Source organism: Mercurialis annua, linkage group LG2 (genome assembly GCF_937616625.2).
Source record: "Mercurialis annua linkage group LG2, ddMerAnnu1.2, whole genome shotgun sequence".
Lineage (NCBI taxonomy): Eukaryota > Viridiplantae > Streptophyta > Magnoliopsida > Malpighiales > Euphorbiaceae > Mercurialis > Mercurialis annua.
Window position 1 is genome coordinate 18,850,272 of NC_065571.1, and position 20,986 is coordinate 18,871,257.

Below are 20,986 nucleotides of genomic sequence, written 5' to 3' on the forward strand. Positions count from 1 at the left end.
AAGAATTATTGGCAGAGGTGGACAGTCTGGGGCGTATGAAGGCATATGAAATTGGGGCTGAGACAAATAATGCGGCGAAGTCGACAGATTATGGTTAGAATAAAAAAAGCATCTTCTGGGATTTGCCATATTGGAAAACGAATCTTATTCGTCACAATCTCGATGTCATGCACATTGAGAAAAACGTATTCGAAAACATTTTCAATACTATACTAAATGTTCCCGAGAAAACAAAAGACCATGCAAAATCTAGAAAAGAGTTAAATGACATATGTGATCGGCCTGAGTTAGCAAAAGATCCAGTTACTGGGAGATTTCCTAAGGCGAAATATGCTTTGGACAGGGACGGAAAAAAGGCTTTACTTGAGTGGATTAAGTTAATAAAGTTTCCAGATGGCTACGCGTCCAACTTGTCCAGATGTGTCGATACAATCGGTCTGAAAATGCAGGGAATGAAAAGTCACGACTGCCACATTTTTATGCAAAGACTTCTGCCAATCGCTCTCCGTCAGCTATTACCGAAGGAAGTGTGGGAGCTTTTAGCAGAGCTGAGTATCTTCTTTCGTGAGTTAACCTCCACTTCTCTAACAGAGAAATATGTAGATCGTATGAGGCTGGAATCCCAAAGATATTGTGCAAGCTGGAACGTATTTTTTCGCCTAGCTTTTGTGACTCCATGGAACATCTACCCGTACATCTACTGTACGAAGCTATGATGGCAGAGCCAGTTCAGTATCGCTGGATGTATCCATTTGAAAGGTAATATTACTGGAGTTTTTCAATTATGTGTATCAGTATATTCACATGTAATGTTTACTAACTGTGGCATGTGGAATCAGATATTTGAGAAAACTGAAGAAAAAAAAAGTCAGTAATAAAGGAAGGGTGGAAGGAAGCATCAGTAGCGGATACTTGAATCAAGAAACCACAAAATTTGCAGCTTATTACTTTTCAGAAGGTGACCCAATGATACTTGAGCGGCTGCAAAGGAATGAAGTTTGTGACATGGAAGTCGACGATGATGTTGACAGACTATCTATTTTCAAGCCGCACGGGCAATCAGTGGGCGCTTGCCGCAAGAGATATCTTGAAGATGCTGAGATTGTTGCTGCCCGGAGATATGTTATGATGAATTGTTCAGAAATTGAAAATTACAGAGAGTAAGCTTTAATACAGTTGTCAATGTAATTAATAATAATGATTCAGCTTCTAATTATTGTTTTCTTCGTAACTAAAGGGTTTTTGAAGGCGAGTTGCGCAGAGGAAACCCTGAAATCAGCACCTCGCAAATTGAAGCGAAGTTCGAGAGTGACTTTGCCTACTGGTTTCAACAATATGTAAATATATTATAAAATATATTTCTATTCTTTAAATAAATAGTGGGCGATTTATAATACACTTTTACGCTACAGGTTCAAGATCCAACTGTCTGTACCAATCCCTTCATTCTTAGTCTCGCTAAAGGACCTCTTAGATCAGTCAGAACATTTAAGGGGTACCGTGTAAATGGATTCAAGTTTCAGACTCAAGCTTATGGGGAGGAACAACTTACGATGAATAGAGGAGTCTGCGTGAAGGGAACTCAATATGTCGATAGCGAAAATGACTTTTACGGAGTTCTAACAGACATAATTGAGTTAGAGTATCCGGCTCTTCCATTGAAGACGACTGTCTTATTTAAATGCGAGTGGTTCGACCCAGCGCAAAATTCTGGCACAATTAGTAACAAAAAATACAACATGGTGCATATTAATAACAGAAAGAGATACAATAAGTATGAACCTTTCATTTTAGCCGAACAGGCCGACCAAGTTCATTACCTGTCATATCCGAGTAAAAGAAGGGATAAATTAAATTGGTGGGCAGTTTGCAAGATAAAGGCGAGATTCGAACTTGACATACACGAGGGGATTATCCCAGCCTTTCAAGATGAGATAGAAGAAAATCCTCTCATTGTTGCAACGGACGACAATCCGACATATTTGGCTGATCAAATTGGAGAAGCTGAAGAAGATGCGTTGTTCGTGCCTCCTGAAGAAGAAACGGAAGTTCATCGCATCCTCATCAGACGAAGATGAAAGCGAAGAACTTTAGTAGTGTAGAGTAAATTTTATGTATTAGATTTTTTTCAATTACAATCAATTGTAGATGACGATATATTAACGCTTAAATTATATTTTTTAATTATATTATTCAAGTGTATACTCGTTGAATTTGAATTTATATTTCTTAGTTTTATGTTTCACGAAATATTGTATAATTTTATTTTTATAATGTGTTGATTGGTTGTGGAACATTTAAAATTGACGTATGTGCATGTATGAGGGGTTGAGGTCGAGGCACAGGCTCAGGCCGAGGCACAGGCCGAGGTAGCGGACGGGGAGACGACCCTATTGCTGCGATGACGACGTTGTTGAGGAGCAGCAGCAGCTGGAGGCCGGAGAAACTGTGCAGCCTCGGCAGCAGCGTGAGCCTGGCGAGCCCCCGGCTATTCTGGACGACCAGGGTAGGGCGAGGGTTCACCCAGACCCTAGCAGGTATGATTACATTTTAGTTCTTAATGTGTGTATTGTAATATGTAATTAATTTATATATAAACTAAATTATGCTTAAAAAATCACAGGACTTTGTTGCTGGACTCAGGGCCGGTTTCTCCGGCTATCAGAGAGATTTTTAGGAAGTGCTGGTTCAAGACTGGCTATACATGGAGCTTTCTGACTGTGGATCAGAGAAATTTATATTTTCAGGAGTTCCGGGTAATTAAATTTAAGTTAATACTTTTAAGTTTTGATTTTTGTGAAAAACTAACTCACAACACATGTTTTTATTGTTTGCAGAAAGAGTTCTGGTGGGATAGGTCTGCCTACAACGACGAGGTCATCAGACAGGTCTTCATGACCCACACAGCCACCCACTACAACGACAACATCCATAAGATGAAGTCCAAAAAGAAGAAGCATAAATCTGTGGGCCAAGAAATCTGGGAGGCCTAGAACGCCTTTTGTGACATAGAGGAGGAGAACAGGAAATCGGAGATAGCCTGGGAAAACCGGATGAGCGAGCCGGCGGGCGCCGGTACTGAACCCGTCTGTCATACCGGGGGATCCCGCTCTGCTCTCAAGCATATGAACGTGATGGTTTGTTTCTAAATTCAGTAAGTAAAATAATGTATTTCCTTTACTTTCGTACTAATTGAATTATGCTTAAAAATGAGGCTAAGGAGCTCGGTCGGAATCCGAGTGCGACGGAGCTGTACACTCGCTTTCACTTCATGAAGGCTGAGAAGAAGCCTGTAGACAAGCGGGCTCAGAACATGACTGTAAGTCCTTATAAATTTATAAATCTATTAATTGTGTTTAGGCTTAAGTGTTGAATATAGTGTACTTGTTAAATATATTAGGATTAAGTGTTTAAGTACATAAGTTGTGTAGACTTGACATTTGTGTACTTAATTAGATTGAAAGTGTTTGTTGATTGGGTTATATATTGTAATTTTCTTGCAGGATTTCCCTGAAAAATGGGTGATGCTCATATTATAAACTGTCGAAATTTCGTTAGAATTCAGGATTACTTTTAATATGTTATGCTTTTATAGTTGTTATAAACTTGAACTTATATGTGTTTTGACTGTTTTGTAGGACGCTATTGCTGAGAGGCTGGCTGCTGCGATGCAGTCGCCGACTGGAGAGGGTAGCTCGACAAGTCCAGCGGAGGTGGATGAGACCCAACTGTTTCTGGACATCGAGGGTGTCAACAAGAAGCACCGCGTGTACGGTCTAGGGTCGGCGAGCAGCATATATGCAGCCCCGAGTAGCAGCAGGGCGCAGCGAGGCAGCTCTTCTAGGTCGACACAGCTGGCGGACGAGGACATCAAGCGCCGTGTGCAGACAGGCATTCAGGAGGGCATGCGAGAGGTTGAGGAGAGGCTAGCGGAGCAAAACCGTCAGCAGCTGGCAGAGTAACGGCGTGAGCACCAGGCAGCGATGGCCCAGCTTATCCGAGAGGAGATTGCAAGGATGATGCCTAATCTTCCTGCGGAGTATCGGCCACAGTTCCCCGCTCCCCCACCAGACCGTGATGACACTACAGATTTGTAGTGTCCTGTTAGATTAGGTTCTGAACGAATTATGTATTTTTTTTCTTTCAGACGACGTTATATGTGTATTTTGATATTTATCTATATATTCAGTGTCAAGTCTCTATTAATTGTGATCCGTAAATGAATTTTAATTACTGTATTTAACAGATTTGAAACGACAGGACAAAATTGCGGAAAAATGGCAAAAATCTGCCGATAAAACTCAAATTGGCGACAGAAATTATGTTTTGGCGACGGACAAACGTGCCAATTTGGAGACACAATTGGCACATTTGGCGACGGATATTGTCCGTCACTAAGTTAATAAAGTTAGCGACAGAAATATCTGTCGCGAAACTCGCCAATTTTATCTCCAAATTGGCACGTTTGGCGACGGATATTTCCGTCGGATTTCTGTCGCCCATTGGTCTCAGCTTTGGTCTCATCTTGAGATCATGTGGCGACGGATTAAGGCAAAATTAGCGACGGATAATCTGTTGCTAATTTTGCCACGTAATTGAAAATTGGTCGCTAACTTGTTTTGCAACCAAATTTTTGTGTTAGCAACGGAAAAGTTTGTCGTTAATGCCCTGTTTTCTAGTAGTGTGCGCTCAATAAGGGAGATTTCCATTCGTCATGACCCATGGCTGCCTATTTCTTATCCGTTCAGGTAGGAGATTGCTTGCCCATTCCAGACCATATGAATAGGGAGATGGATCTCATGAACGATTATGGTAGAAGCTGGATTATGGGCTTAATTAGATCTATCTTTCCCTATTTGGAAGCTGAGGCTACTTGCAGGTTGCCGATCAGTTCTAAGGGAGCTCATGATAAACTCATTTGGCATCATAATGTGGCTGGAAATTTCTCAGTAAAATCAGCGTACCATGCTGCATCTACTGAGGTTAGGTCTCCTCTAGATCTTGGTCAGGGTAATTTGGGGTCTCCGGAGAACATACAGATGTGGAAGCATCTTTGGAGGCTTAATTTACCTTCTAACATCAAGTGTTTTCCCAGGAAATGCCTTAGTAATGGGCTAGCTATTAATAGAAATATTCATAGGCGTATTCAAGGCCATTCAGGTCTATGCCCTCAGTGTAATGAGTTGTAATCGCTATTGCATCTCTCCTTTTTTTTGCCCCTTTGCTGAAGTTGTGTGGATGGGTTCTCCGGTGTATCTTGCGGTTGTTAATGCTTCAAAATCTTCTATGAAGAGCTTCAGGCTGGATTTGGTTAAAGGTAGCAGTAATGGTGAGATTAGAACTTCCATTCTCTTAAAGGTTGTGTGGACTCTTTGGTTTATTTGGTTGTGCAGGAATGACCAGATCTTTAAAGACTTACCATGTGATCCTCCCTCTGTGGTTCAGCGAGCTATCGATCTGCATTAGGAATTGTCTTCGTCGTCAAACTCGGATCAGGGTGTGTTGAATCCAGCTCCGGCGGACCCAACAACCTCAGTTCAGTGGACTCCTCCGAGTATGTCTGCCTATAAGATTAACTTTGATGGAGCTTTCCATAGGCAGTCCTCAATAGGGGTCGGGGCTTGCGTGGTGAGAAATCATTCGGGTCAAGCTATTGCCTCTTCTTCTCGGCATTTCCTCAATGTTCCCTCTCTTGCTCTTGTGGAAGCCATGGCCCTTAGGGAAGCTATTATTCTAGCTAAAAGTCTTCGCCTTAACGATCTATCTTTGAAGGCGATGCAAATGGCATTATCGATGCTATGAAGGGCCTTTCGGTAGTAGACAAAGACTATGATGTTATCATTTAAGATTGTTGTTTCTTGTATTGTGATATTGTGTCACATTCTTTTAATTTTGTCAAGCGCTCTTGCAATTGGGTGGCACATATTGTGGGCAAACAAGCCCTTAGCAATTTTTCTTCTTGTTATAATCCGCTAGCTCAAATGTTATGGCTAGATTCGAGACTTGTTTAAGTCGTTTTTCTTCAATGAAGATTCATCTTTGGTAAAAAAAATGTCACGACCCAAATAATTGAGCCGAGACTGGCGCTAGGGAATGGGAGTGGTAGCTCCGAAACCCGTAGCAAGCCTAAAACCACTATTAATTTTTCGCATTTAAAATTATAATATCATATATAAACCTTTTCAGAAAACTCTTTTAAATAATATAATTGTAGATATTAAAATATCATATTAAAGTTTACATTCAAAACTAACTATTTGAAATCCAAATATCTATCTAATACTGACATCTACTGACTACTGCAGCTCTAGGAACTCATGCTTGTGCAAGTCCAATGACTTCTGGCACAATGGAGATGGTTTGTCTGATCTGACTCTGTCTACCTGCAAACATCAGAGTGAGGGGTCAGTATTTGGGAAAATACTGAGTGAGTTTGCAAGTTACTTATAGTATTATCAAAATATAGCGCTACACGCTTAATACGTATATAACGTATGATATAAGCAAACATTATTAATTTCAAAAGTGTGAGTCCAACTCACTAGATATGGGGACTTCCAGACTACACCGTAGCCGAGTGCACTCTCGTATTGAATTCATAACATATTATGCATAAATATATATATTAATTCTTAATCATAAAGTCAGGAACTCTAGACTGACTCACTAGTGATCATGCAGCCTATTGACATCCAATAGGTAGTTGGTCTCTCCAGACCGCACATCAGACACTTATCTTTAAATCAATGAATACAACAACATTCATACAATCAAATTTATCAAACAAAACATCTTATACGAGCAAATCATATGAATACGAGGTATTAATAACAATACTCATAATATAAGAAAATAACTTTTATATTAATAATACGCGTAAGTAAATTTGCCACTCACAGTGACCGCTATCCAAAACTACATTATCGCCAACCGAATACGTAAGCTCCGTGCATCGTTTGATCTCGTAGCTACTCTAGCTCGACGGCCTGGTAGCTTAACGATATGTCCAGTTCCTATTCAAATCATATATATGTTTAATTCATAAATGTAGACTTAATCTCAAAACCCTAAGTTATAAACTTAGGTTAATATAATCGTATTTTAAATACGATTCTTAACTTTAATATTACTTTAATGCTTAGTCGAGATATTCGCTATATCTTTTATTCATCGATTCTTAAACTTAGGTTCCCTATATCTCAAAATTCTAGTCGAACACGTTATGTTCGATATCCAAATTTCCCGTTTTCGAGGTTTGTAATCCATTTTCAATATCCGACATACTCGAAGTCGAACAACCGGGTCATAATGGGGCAAGAAAATTCCCAAACGAACAAGCATGTTGGCTGTGCGATCGCATAGAGGGCACTGTGTAATACCCCAAAATAATTAATTAGCTAATTGGACCACGTGTCCAATTTTGATTCGCCAGAGTGGCAATATTAGAAGAATTTCTGAAAAGATCAAGTAAATAAGTTTCAAGTAGGTTGGTTTTGGGAAATTAGTTATGCGGAAATCAAGGTTATATTTCAATTCTAAAGTTAGAATTGGAATTAAAAGGAAAAATGTCAAGAAAAGCCCAAAATAAAGTGCAGGGACCAAAGTGGTAATTTAGCCACTTTATGTCGAAAATGGAAATTTATAAATTTTGACGGGAAAATATTAATATTGGGATTCGTATTGTTTATTGGATATAAATAGTACGTATGAAAATTTGTTAAAGGATTAATCAATTTAGTTATGGACTAAATTGAACAAAAGAAAAGTTAAAAAGGATAATTACTAACAACTAAAGAAAACAAGGATTAAAGTGTTCCTTTAGCCATGATATATAAGGATTTCCTTTGAAATGAAGAAATCAGAAAGAAAGAAGAAGAAGGCTCCAGAAAGTGAAAAAAATCGCCGATCGATTTCGTTTCGCCGCCGTTTCTCCGTTCGGCGTCCGTTTCGGACGATTCTCGCGGCAATCTCTTCGGAATTAAATGCTCTACTGATCTTAAGCATCATATCAAGGTAATATTTCGGTTTTTGGTGGTGAAAATGGTGTTTTATAGGCTGTTTTGTTAAGAAATTAAGTTTGAATCGATACGTCAAGAATCAAGTCGTTTTTCATCGTTTTTGTAAGGATTCTTGATAGATTTTGTGTATAAATGAAGTAGGTATGAATTGGTACAATTTGTAGGAGTTTTGGAGCTCCGGAAATGATCCAGGAATGCCGGAAAACGCTGCACATGTCGGTGCACGACGTGCACCAAGGGGGTGCACGACGTGCACCATGAAGGGCACGACGTGCCCTTCACAAAAATTGAAGGGGAACGACGTGCCAAGGTGACACGAAGTGCCCTAACTCGACCCGGATCTCCGTGGGACTTCCGGGAGTGAAAAAGGACCTCCGATAGCTTGATTTGAGTGTGAAACTCAGTGAAATGTTTTGATATAGATATAAAACATTATAAATGAAAATTAACATAATAAATAGTCAAGATAAGTACATCGATTAAGTAAGAATCTGATCAAGAAGTTATCAAAATTGAGAGAAACGAATACGAAACGAAAGGGGTGATAACTTAAATCTATAACCTAGGGTTTTAGGTTTTTAAGGTTCACGTTTATGTATTAAACGTGTATTTGATCTATATGTATCAGACGTGTCAGCAAACGGCGGGGTCAGCCGACGTGGTCTAGCACGGGCATATTATCATATTGACTTCGTTATTGATTGGATAACGGTCACTGTGAGTTGTACTTTTACTTTCATGTATTATATATATTAAAATTATTTTATGAAAATATATATATATTGTTTTCATGCATCGCATTATATACAATTGATTGGATGTTATACGTTTATTTAATTTCTATATGCGAGAACTAGTATGCGATCCGAAGAAACTAGCTACCTATTGGGTGTCAATAGGCTGTGTGATCACCAGTATCGAGTCAGTCTAGTATGTTTGCATTGAGAAATGACTTGACACAGCTGGGAGCTGTTGATGAATATAAAATTACGATTGGGTATATGATTTCGATACGAGAGTGAACTCGGCTACGGTGTAGCCTGGAAGTCCCCGTATCTAGTGGCTGGGCCACCAGCGAGTTGGACTCGCAATTGATATTTACGATTGGGTTGAATGATATATGATTATTCGAGAGATGTGTCGCATGCTAGGATATTAGTTTCGTACGGATCAATTACATGTTTATATGTTTTATATTAATATTTTCTTGAGATGCGATGCTATGTTTCTATATTAATACTGTTAGTAAATGTCAACTCACTCAGTATTTCCCCAAATACTGACCCCTCACCTTTGATGTCTTTCAGGTGCTTAGCTTGTGGACTTAGCTAGAGGCCAATTTTGAAGTCCAGAAGTCAGTTGTATATGTTAGTTTCTGACTTCTGTGAGTGCTGCAGTAGTGGTCCTGTGTCGATAGTATAGTAGCCTAGACAGCAGTTCATTTTGATTGTATATATTAACTGTTGTATTTGTTTTATATGCATTTTGATAGGCTACGTGTTTAGTATATGATCCACGGACCCAGATGCCGGTGTGAGGTTTTGAGACACTAACTGATGTATATAGTACCGCGAGGCCAGTTCGTACAGGGTACGGTAACTAGAGCCCGCGAGGTTAACGGAACAGTTAGTGTAAATGTTTATATATGTTATATATTTGCTTCTGTTGTGTTACGCTGTTTGTTTATATTATTTGCGAAAAATTATTTGTGATTTTAGGCTTGCTACGGGTTCCGGAGCTACCACTCCCGTTCCCTAGCGCCGGTTGCGGCTCAATATTTTGGGTCGTGACAATGTTGGTATCAGAGCAGTTTGGTCCAGTTACCACTGCAAGTTTGTTTCAATGCTTGTTTGAGAGCAGTTTGGTCCAGTTACCACCGCTAGAGTTGTCTGATTGCTTGTTGACTGGGAGTATTTGTCAGTAAGTATACCTAGGAACTACTGCAGCAAGAGTCAGACCGTGGTTGTCTGTAATTGTGTTATGTGTGCATTAGTAGTACGTGGCATTACACGCGCGAACCAGGACTATTAAGTTAGTAAGTGAATAGTATCTGTTTATACGGATGACGAACACAACTAAGTATTTATTGCTTATATTAGGAGATAGAAAGTGGTTATATGTTTGCAAATTATGAACGATTGAGATGGTAAAGTATTTATTACTTGCGCTGAGGTTATTAAATGGATATTTGTTGCGAATTACGTGCGACTGGGTTAAATGCTAAATGGTTACAGCATTTTATAAGCTGATTTTGGAATTGCGTGTGAAATGGGCTCAGATGGTCGCTCATGTTTGAAATTGTTTCTTTTCAGCATGTCTGGGCAAAACGGAGCTCAGTCGCATGCTGAGGAAGAACGGGAGGAAGCGCCTCCTATATTCCAAAACGGGTTTCATAATGAGGTAGGCGAACCATCTGGGGTCTATCAGAATGGATTCCACGCAGATAATGGAACATCACCAGAAATATATCAAAATGGTTTTATGTCTGTATCGGAGATAGGTAGTTCTTCTGGAAACCGAGTTAGAGTGCATTCACCGGAGATAGAATACAGCGAGGAAGAGGAACCAGAGGAAGATCCGGAAGAGGATCCTGAGGAAGACCCTGAGGAGGATCCTGAGGAGGATCCTGAAGAAGAAGTAGAAGAAGAAGCAGAAGAGGAAAATCCTCAGGAAGAAGAGTATGAAGAAGAAGAAGAGTTAGATGAATTAGATGTCGAGGAATACAGAGGTGACTATTTCTGGTCAAGTGTGCGCAGATACCGCAATTTGAGGGAAGATGCGGACATAGCTAACGATCAGGCGCAAATAGCTTTAAATCAAGTTAGAAGGCAGATGCGTTCTTTTTCTAGATGGATGTTGACTGTAGGGGCGTACTCTACTGATTTTCTGCGGATGGCAGAGGGAGTCCCTAATCTGAACGAAGACAATAGGACTATTAATCGTAGGTATGTCAGGGGTTTAGGACCTCAGTTTGATGAGCTGTATGAGCACGTGGATGAACATTTCAGCACGCTTACTACAATGGCCCGTAGGATTGAAACAGAGCATGAATGGTCGGGTGATCCGATACGACCTTATTACTTTAGACGTGAGTACCACCCAGATTACGTCAGTACGTCCTCCAGAACTACAACCAACCCTTATTTTGTGCAAAGAGGTGGACGAAACTCAGGTAGAACAGTTAGGGGCCGACATACTGGCGTAGTTATTAGGGAACCTAACGTTCCACACCAGGCACCTCCAGGTATTAGTGATTTACGTGCTTTAAGTAATTGTGTTTATGTGTTTGCATTATTGTGTTTATATAATTGCTGCATTGCATAGTAGAATATCAGTAATAGGTTTTGCCTTTAGGATAATACCTCAGAAAGTGAGAACCTATAGGAAGCGCTGTTATTAAATACGTGCCTAATGAGAGAAAATATATATAAATATAACTTACAGAAACAATAATATGATAAACATCACATCATATAATTATCCCAAACGTAATTCCTATATTACGTTTTTGAATTGAAGAAAGAGACGGATTACTTACAGGAAGTCGATGTGAAACATCGGTATCTGCGTCTGTATATGACGTAGTTTAGAGTGTTGCAGAAGTGGATGTGGTGATTACATCAGTAGAAAATTTTGAATTAATTTGAGTTATCGGAGATATGGAAAGAGAAGGAATGTGACAGAAGAACAATCTGTAAATGACAGAAAATGACAGCAATACAAAAAAATTTGACAGCAATACAAAAAATTTGAAATATACCCAATAAGTATAAAGAAAGCCGTTAAGAGTCGCAGAGCGTATCATCTAGAGTAAGACTTACGATTTTGAAAGTTTTATGATTTTTCAAAGTACAGTTGTGCTCAGACATCGCATATAACATTGCATAATCACGATAGAAATGCATAGAAGAATGATTTTCAAAATTTTAGATCATGCATCATATCTTTACAATGATAAAGAAAATGCGATTTTGAGCAACTCCTTGGTGATGAGAGATGTCATCACTCTGAGCAACAATTGTACTAACGATTTTAAATGATTTATGAAAAGTGGTTTAAAAAGAGCTGCGCAGCCAAAAGAAGTTTTAAAGTCGTTTTGTTCGGTAAGTAAACTCGGATATAAAGCCCTCCGACGAAGGATAAAAGATTCTTATTAAATAAGAATAAAAAAAATTGTAAAAGAAACTCCAATAACAGAATAAAGCCATGTTAATAATTATTGCAACGAAGCTAGTGGAGCTAAAGAAGAATGTGAATAAGGACTTATCGCCGGAGAGCATATGCAGATAGGCTGCAATGCACTGGCAATACTTAAGGATACGATATTTATCCTTATGATAAAACGAATGATGAAATGACAGAGAGTTGTGTTAGGCGAAAGAAACGTACAAGTACGCAAGGATGAAGAAGATAATCCAGTAAGATGTGAAGGTTCGAAGTTGGATAGATCAAAAGAGATAATGATGCTATATGACTGATATTAAGTAAAGTTACTAATATCAGCATTAAGAATTATAAGTTGCGTTAACAGAAAGGAGAAAGGTACACGTATAGACATACGTGTCAGTAAATGTAAGAATGGTGAATGATATGAAGAAAAGTGTAAGGGTAAAATTCAAATACCCTCAAAATTTAGTAAGGTGATCAGGGAAGTGAAAGTTCTAGAAATACGTCATAAGGATTGTCAGAATAGAGTAGCAGCAATAGAACTGCTATAAACGAAGGAAAGACGTAACAAATATAACAAGTAAAAGACAAGACAAGATTCGATACTAGTACAAAGAGATAAAGTTATTTAAAGACAATTAGAATCAAGATATAAGTGCTAAGGAAGCATAAAGCATATAGGACGACAGTGAATTGAAATTGTTCCCTGACTTTGGGAATTACAAAGTAAGTACAATATAAATGTTAAGAACAATCGGAAAACCCTTCAAAAGAAGACGAGAGATAGAATAAGAATAAGTTAAGGAACGATTAAGTATCAAGATTGTATTGTAAAAAGTGAAAATAAAAATTGACAGTAAGAAGCAGAAGTGTAAAATAGAAAGAAAGCTGATTATACAATAAGAAAGAATGACGATTAAGGAAATAAATAAGTTATTAAGGATCTAATGAATCCGTTGAGGATGAAAGTTAAAGATGAAGTTAGTTAAAGGTTAAAGATAAGAAAGAAGTTAAGCGAAAGCTGATTAATGAGAAAAGTTCTCGAAATAGTTAAATGCTAAAGAAGCATGTAAGATTCTTATGAGGTCATCTTGAATAAGGAACTGTGACGTAAAGGAAGAACATCATTGAATGAAAAGTCAATAAGAGATTTAAGGTAAACTCCAAAGAAACAATTAGGTGAAAGTGAAGGGGATAAGAATATGAGTAATATTAGTGAACAAGGGAGACTGTACAAGCCATACGATCAGAAGTAACGTGAATTACGTGTCTAAGATAATGGTAAAGAACAAAGGATCACGACTAATAGAACGACATGAAGTTTACGATAGCTTAAAGAAGCGAAAGAATAAGAAATGGAAGATAGTGAAGGATGTATCAAGTTTAGCTATGTTAAGAGACAGTAACTGTGCTAGACAGGGTACAAGTTGAAAGAGATTAGTTAATCAGGAATGAGATGTCAGATAACGGTAGAAAGAAGTAAGAAACGACGATAATCAGTAAGGAAGAAGGATGATATCGTTGGATGATAGTAAAGATTAAAAGTCATAGATTGTGATTACGAAAGGAAAATACTCATAGGAGTATGAATAAAGTAAGTACGTTATTAAAGATGGAGTCAACACGTCGTGACTATTCATGTATAAAGAAGACGAGTAGCAACCCCATGGATGGAACGAGAAAATGTTAGACATAGATTAGTAACAATCAGATAGCAATGACGCAAGGACTACGACATCAAGGATACGTCCAAGGCTATTCTATTTCGGGGAAGACAACAAATGAAACGAAAGTAAGAATGAGAAGATTCTCAACTATGCAACAGCAAGAAGCTACTATGAACAAAATAGATAATCGATTAACAATAAGTACGAAGTCATAACTATAAGTGAGAGCTAAGATTTAAAGTAAAAAAAAGAAACTACGTCTGACACGTAGTAATGGACGTCAAGGAAATTATAAGGACGATTTTAAGATCCCAACAAGTTTTATGAAAATTCGAGGACGAATTTTTATAAGGGGGGAAGAATGTAATACCCCAAAATAATTAATTAGCTAATTGGACCACGTGTCCAATTTTGATTCGCCAGAGTTGCAATATTAGAAGAATTTCTGAAAAGATCAAGTAAATAAGTTTCAAGTAGGTTGGTTTTGGGAAATTAGTTATGCGGAAATCAAGGTTATATTTCAATTCTAAAGTTAGAATTGGAATTAAAAGGAAAAATGTCAAAAAAAGCCCAAAATAAAGTGCAGGGACCAAAGTGGTAATTTAGCCACTTTATGTCGAAAATGGAAATTTATAAATTTTGACGGGAACATATTAATATTGGGATTCGTATTGTTTATTGGATATAAATAGTACGTATGAAAATTTGTTAAAGGATTAATCAATTTAGTTATGGACTAAATTGAACAAAAGAAAAGTTAAAAAGGATAATTACTAACAACTAAAGAAAACAAGGATTAAAGTGTTCCTTTAGCCATGATATATAAGGATTTCCTTTGAAATGAAGAAATCAGAAAGAAAGAAGAAGAAGGCTCCAGAAAGTGAAAAAAATCGCCGATCGATTTCGTTTCGCCGCCGTTTCTCCGTTCGGCGTCCGTTTCGGACGATTCTCGCGGCAATCTCTTCGGAATTGAATGCTCTACTGATCTTAAGCATCATATCAAGGTAAGATTTCGGTTTTTGGTGGTGAAAATGGTGTTTTATAGGCTGTTTTGTTCAGAAATTAAGTTTGAATCGATACGTCAAGAATCAAGTCGTTTTTCATCGTTTTTGTAAGGATTCTTGATAGATTTTGTGTATAAATGAAGTGGGTATGAATTGGTACAAGTTGTAGGAGTTTTGGAGCTCCGGAAATGATCCAGGAATGCCGGAAAACACTGCACACGTCGGTGCACGACGTGCTGCATTTCAGCACGTCGTGCAGGCGCACGACGTGCACCACAAGGGTGCACGACGTGCACCATGAAGGGCACGACGTGCCCTTCACAAAAATTGAAGGGGCACGACGTGCCAAGGTGACACGAAGTGCCCTAACTCGACCCGGATCTCCGTGGGACTTCCGGGAGTGAAAAAGGACCTCCGATAGCTTGATTTGAGTGTGAAACTCAGTGAAATGTTTTGATATAGATATAAAACATTATAAATGAAAATTAACATAATAAATAGTCAAGATAAGTACATCGATTAAGTAAGAATCCGATCAAGAAGTTATCAAAATTGAGAGAAACGAATACGAAACGAAAGGGGTGATAACTTAAATCTATAACCTAGGGTTTTAGGTTTTTAAGGTTCACGTTTATGTATTAAACGTGTATTTGATCTATATGTATCAGACGTGTCAGCAAACGGCGGGGTCAGCCGACGTGGTCTAGCACGGGCATATTATCATATTGACTTCGTTATTGATTGGATAGCGGTCACTGTGAGTTGTACTTTTACTTTCATGTATTATATATATTAAAATTATTTTATGAAAATATATATATTGTTTTCATGCATCGCATTATATACAATTGATTGGATGTTATACGTTTATTTAATTTCTATATGCGAGAACTAGTATGCGATCCGAAGAAACTAGCTACCTATTGGGTGTCAATAGGCTGTGTGATCACCAGTATCGAGTCAGTCTAGTATGTTTGCATTGAGAAATGACTTGACACAGCTGGGAGCTGTTGATGAATATAAAATTACGATTGGGTATATGATTTCGATACGAGAGTGAACTCGGCTACGGTGTAGCCTGGAAGTCCCCGTATCTAGTGGCTGGGCCACCAGCGAGTTGGACTCGCAATTGATATTTACGATTGGGTTGAATGATATATGATTATTCGAGAGATGTGTCGCATGCTAGGATATTAGTTTCGTACGGATCAATTACATGTTTATATGTTTTATATTAATATTTTCTTGAGATGCGATGCTATGTTTCTATATTAATACTGTTAGTAAATGTCAACTCACTCAGTATTTCTCCAAATACTGACCCCTCACCTTTGATGTCTTTCAGGTGCTTAGCTTGTGGACTTAGCTAGAGGCCAATTTTGAAGTCCAGAAGTCAGCTGTATATGTTAGTTTCTGACTTCTGTGAGTGCTGCAGTAGTGGTCCTGTGTCGATAGTATAGTAGCCTAGACAGCAGTTCATTTTGATTGTATATATTAACTGCTGTATTTGTTTTATATGCATTTTGATAGGCTACGTGTTTAGTATATGATCCACGACCCCAGATGCCGGTGTGAGGTTTTGAGACACTAACTGATGTATATAGTACCGCGAGGCCAGTTCGTACAGGGTACGGTAACTAGAGCCCGCGAGGTTAACGGAACAGTTAGTGTAAATGTTTATATATGTTATATATTTGCTTCTGTTGTGTTACGCTGTTTGTTTATATTATTTGCGAAAAATTATTTGTGATTTTAGGCTTGCTACGGGTTCCGGAGCTACCACTCCCGTTCCCTAGCGCCGGTTGCGGCTCAATATTTTGGGTCGTGACACACTGTGCGTTCGCACAGTTGTTGTGCGATCGCACAGCCTGGTGTGCGATCGCACACCATGATGTGCGATCGCGCACCATGCTGTGCATACGCACAGCATGGCTGTGCTTTCGCACAGCCCCGGAAATTCATTTTCGGGCAATTCCGACGTGTTCCAATGCTCCTAACGCGATCTATACGCTATTCTTAACAATATCCATTTCAAAAACGTCGATTAAAACGCATTTACAATTCGTTCGATTCGTTTAAACGAAATAATACTTAATTACAAATTCTCACAATAAAAACGTCAAGCTTACCTCGATATGAAGCTTAACGATGATAGAGAATCGAATTCTGAACGAATCGATATAAAGAACTCGTGATTTGGGCGAGAAACGGCGAAACCGCGGCGGATCGCAATCGATCGTCGAAAACCCTTCGTCTGTTCTTTCTTTCCATACTCTGATCATTCCTTCTTCTTAAGGAATCATTATATATCTTGGTTAATTGTCCCTTTTAATCCTTCATTTCTTTAACTCAAACCATTTCTCTTTTAAACTTTCTAATTTAACCAAATGGTTAAATTATCCTTTCAACTCGATTACTTATGTGTTATTTCCATATAAAGAATTCTAACTCAAGATTATTCTTTTCCGCCAATAATCTTTTGATTACTATTCTCGAGACTTAATTGGCTAATTTGCAATTTAGTCCTTGAACTTTTCAAAAATTGCAATTTAGTCCAAAACGCATTCGCGTCCAAATTTTAAAAGGTCTCCGATTGACCCGAAACTTTTACCACATATACTATAAAACATTTCGCGGACTTTGGCGAAATAATTTCCATTTTAAGTCGTAGTGGCTAAATTACCACTTTAGTCCCTGTACCTTATTTCGAGTTTTTCTTGACATTTTTCCTTCTAATTCCAATTCTAACTTTAGAATTGGAATATAATATTAAGTTTCTCGAAAATTATTTCCAATATCGCCACCCTGGCGAAACAGGACTGGACACGTAGTCCAATTAAATGTTTCAATATTTTGGGGTATTACAAAAAATAAACAATATACCCACAATTTCCAATTTTTCTTTTTTCTTTTTCTTTTTTATTTTTTTTGTTCGAAGAGAGATGTTTTAGAACACAGTAATATCATCTCTTTTAAGGAGAAACAAAAGAGTCTTCAGCACTATTATTTCCAAATTCAAAGGCAAAACTTTACCCTTTAAAGATATATGAGAGAAAACCCATCAGATAAATCAAAAGATATGAGAGAAAACCCATCAGATAAATCATTCTTTAATGGCTTCAGATCTTTATATGAGGAATTTAAAGTAATCAACCACTTCCCTGTTTAGCTGTATTTGTTTGTACTAATAAAAATCGTTCATTTTGAGATAAAAGTTGGATTTTTGATGCTAAATAACAAAAAAATTCATCTTTGTAGTAGTAGTTTTTCATAATTAAGTTTGTGGGTGTTATTTTGTTTGATTGCTTTTTTTTTTAACTCTTTTAAAGCTTAGATTATGAATTCATAAAAAAAACATAGATTATGAATTCTGAGATGATTTAATTAGGTTTTTAATTGATTTTTATAAGATTTAATTAATTAGAGCTAATTAGAAAGAAGAGAGTCAAAAAATGCTAAAAAATTTATAAATATAAATTTGGTAAATATTTTAAATATTAAAATTATTTTTGAATTTTTTTTCTACTAGGCTATAAGAGACACATCAATAATGAACGGCTTTTATAACGGTGATAAACAAAAGGGTTTAATTGTTCGTTTTTGAAAATAAAAAGGCTTAATTAAATCTAAAGTTAGTTTAAGAGTTTTTGTGTAGTTTTGACAAAGATTTTTTATACCTTTTGCCAAATTAAAATGAATGAAGTATTTTTAATTTCTTTAATTATTGGAACTTTAACTAGACCATAAAAATATCATTAATTAAAAATATATATTACTTAAATCTAGATCGGATAATTTTCATCCTAAATTTACAAATATGGAATTAAAACAAAAAAAAATAAGAAAGGCAGAGGAATGTTCTTTTATCATACATTAGTAGTATTGAATTATATATATATGAAAGAAATAGAAAAAGAGACATGGCATCGAAAAACAGCCACCAAAGTGGGACCTAACCACCAATAATTAAACAAACCCATATTGTTTGGTTAATTTAATATGGTAAACCTGATTTTAGTGAACTTTTGAACTGTTTCTGTTTTTGTCTTAGGATTCCCTTATATCCCGGTTTGTAGTACCAAAATATCTATAAATAAATGGAAAACTTACCAGTTTTCAGTTATCAGTTTTGAGAAGTTAACTGTGTTTATATATATATATATATATATATATATATATATATATATAGGTACTTAAAGAATTCATCTACAAGAAAAACAATGGATAATTCTGAGGCATTGATTCCTGATTTGCCTGATGAGGTAGCAGAGCTCTGTCTTCTTCACCTCCCGTACCCATACCACGCGTTGCTCCGCTCTGTTTCTTCTTCCTGGAACACAGCCATTTCTCACCCTTCTTTCACTCTCTCCAGGCTCTCTCTCTCCCTTTCTTCACCCTATCTTTTCGTTTTCGCTTATCGTAAATCCACCGCCGCCATTCAGTGGCAAGCTCTCCACCCTCCGTCTGGCCGTTGGTTTGTTCTGCCTCCCATGCCCTGTCCTAAAGCCGTATGCCCCCCTGGCTTCTCATGCGCCTCCCTGCCCCGTCAAGGCAAGCTCGTCGTCATGGGGGGGATGCGCTCGGACACAGAAATTTCAATGAACACTACTTTTGTTTACCGTACGTCAACAAATCAATGGTCTGCAGCCTCTCCTATGCTCACCCCTCGCGCATTCTTCGCCGTTGGTAACACGAATGGCAATAACATCATGGCCGTTGGTGGAAGTGGCTCCGGGATTACTGATTCCATCACAGCCGCTGAGTGTTATGACGCTGACAGCGACACGTGGACATCTCTTGCCAAAATGCACACCGGTCTATGCAGGTACGCAATGACGGAAATAGGGGGAGGTATGGGAGTGTCATGACTCCTTTAAAATTTCAAAATTGTTAAAAGTAGTACTAAATTTTTTATTTTATTCAATTTAACTCTCCCGGATTGCCTACTTCATATATTATATATTGCAATTTGACTCTTTTTTTTGTTGAAATTCTGGCTCCGTCATTGCAGGTACGATTCTGCTGTACTCGGTAATAAGATGTACGTGACTGAAGGTTGGACGTGGCCCTTCATGTTTTCTCCCAGGGGCGGGGTCTACGATCCTAAGACGGACACGTGGCAAGGGTTGAAGGATGGAATGAAAGAAGGATGGACTGGATTAAGTACAGTTGTGGATGACAGATTGTTTGTGATATCAGAACATGGTGACTGTCCGATGAAGGTTTACATTCCCGATCTGGACACGTGGCAACACGTGGGAGGCGATAAGTTTCCCCGTGAGGCGATGCACAGACCTTTGGCTGTGAGTGGAGCAGAAGGGAAAGTATATGTGGTGTCCAGTGGGCTCAATGTGGCAATAGGGAGAATATATGAATGTGGGGGTAACCAATGGGAACTTTGTGTTGAATGGAACCTTGTTATTGCTCCTAAGGCTTTTCATGACTTTTCTCCTTCAAATTGTCAGCTGCTTTATGCCTAATTTTTCCTTTTCATTAATTCAACTTATAAAATTTAATTTGTATCCTCAATTTATTTCTTGTAAGAATACATTTTAAAATGGATTCTTTCATCAATTGCTTCTATAAACATTTTAACTTGATATAATAAAACATTTTATTTAATTGATCAAATATTAATGAATTTAAAAGATTAATAAGTGATAACATAGAAATAATATATAATAGAGGCGAAGTAACTTCGGTAAAATTAAATATCACTAAGTCAAGTATAGACTAGCCGAAATACCAACTTATAAACAGCTCGGATACTTGATTTCACAAAGATAGCTCGGAAAGTCGATAACCGACTTGAAAATAGCCCGAAGTCATGAGTATAAAAGATAGCTCGAAAGCTCCTCAAGGGAACACTAGCTAGAAATCTCTGGATCAGCCGATCAATCTTTAACTGATGTTAGATACTCATTGTCCACTTAAACGAGATATCAGATGAATATCGTCACACGTGAGAAATGATTTTGAAGGGACCACAGCAGATTTGATGACAAGCGAGAATATTTCCCGCGCAGTTTGCACCTGACATACCACTCGAAGTGTAACCGAATTGGCCATTTAAGGTGAACAGAAAAGTGGAGAACAGAGAGAGAGAGAGAAGAGAAAAAGTTTGCACATG

The 20,986-nt window shown here is 37.8% G+C and overlaps 1 protein-coding gene across 1 annotated transcript; it reads left to right on the plus strand.

Annotated features, from left to right (window-relative positions):
- The first annotated feature begins 19,032 nt into the window (after positions 1 to 19,032).
- LOC126669394 (F-box protein AFR) lies at positions 19,033 to 20,378 on the plus strand. The gene is made up of 2 exons (XM_050362852.1): positions 19,033 to 19,681; positions 19,868 to 20,378. The coding sequence occupies exons 1-2, from the start codon at positions 19,077 to 19,079 to the stop codon at positions 20,334 to 20,336; spliced, it is 1,074 nt and encodes a 357-aa protein (XP_050218809.1). The 5' UTR covers positions 19,033 to 19,076; the 3' UTR covers positions 20,337 to 20,378.
- The last annotated feature ends 608 nt before the right edge of the window (positions 20,379 to 20,986 follow it).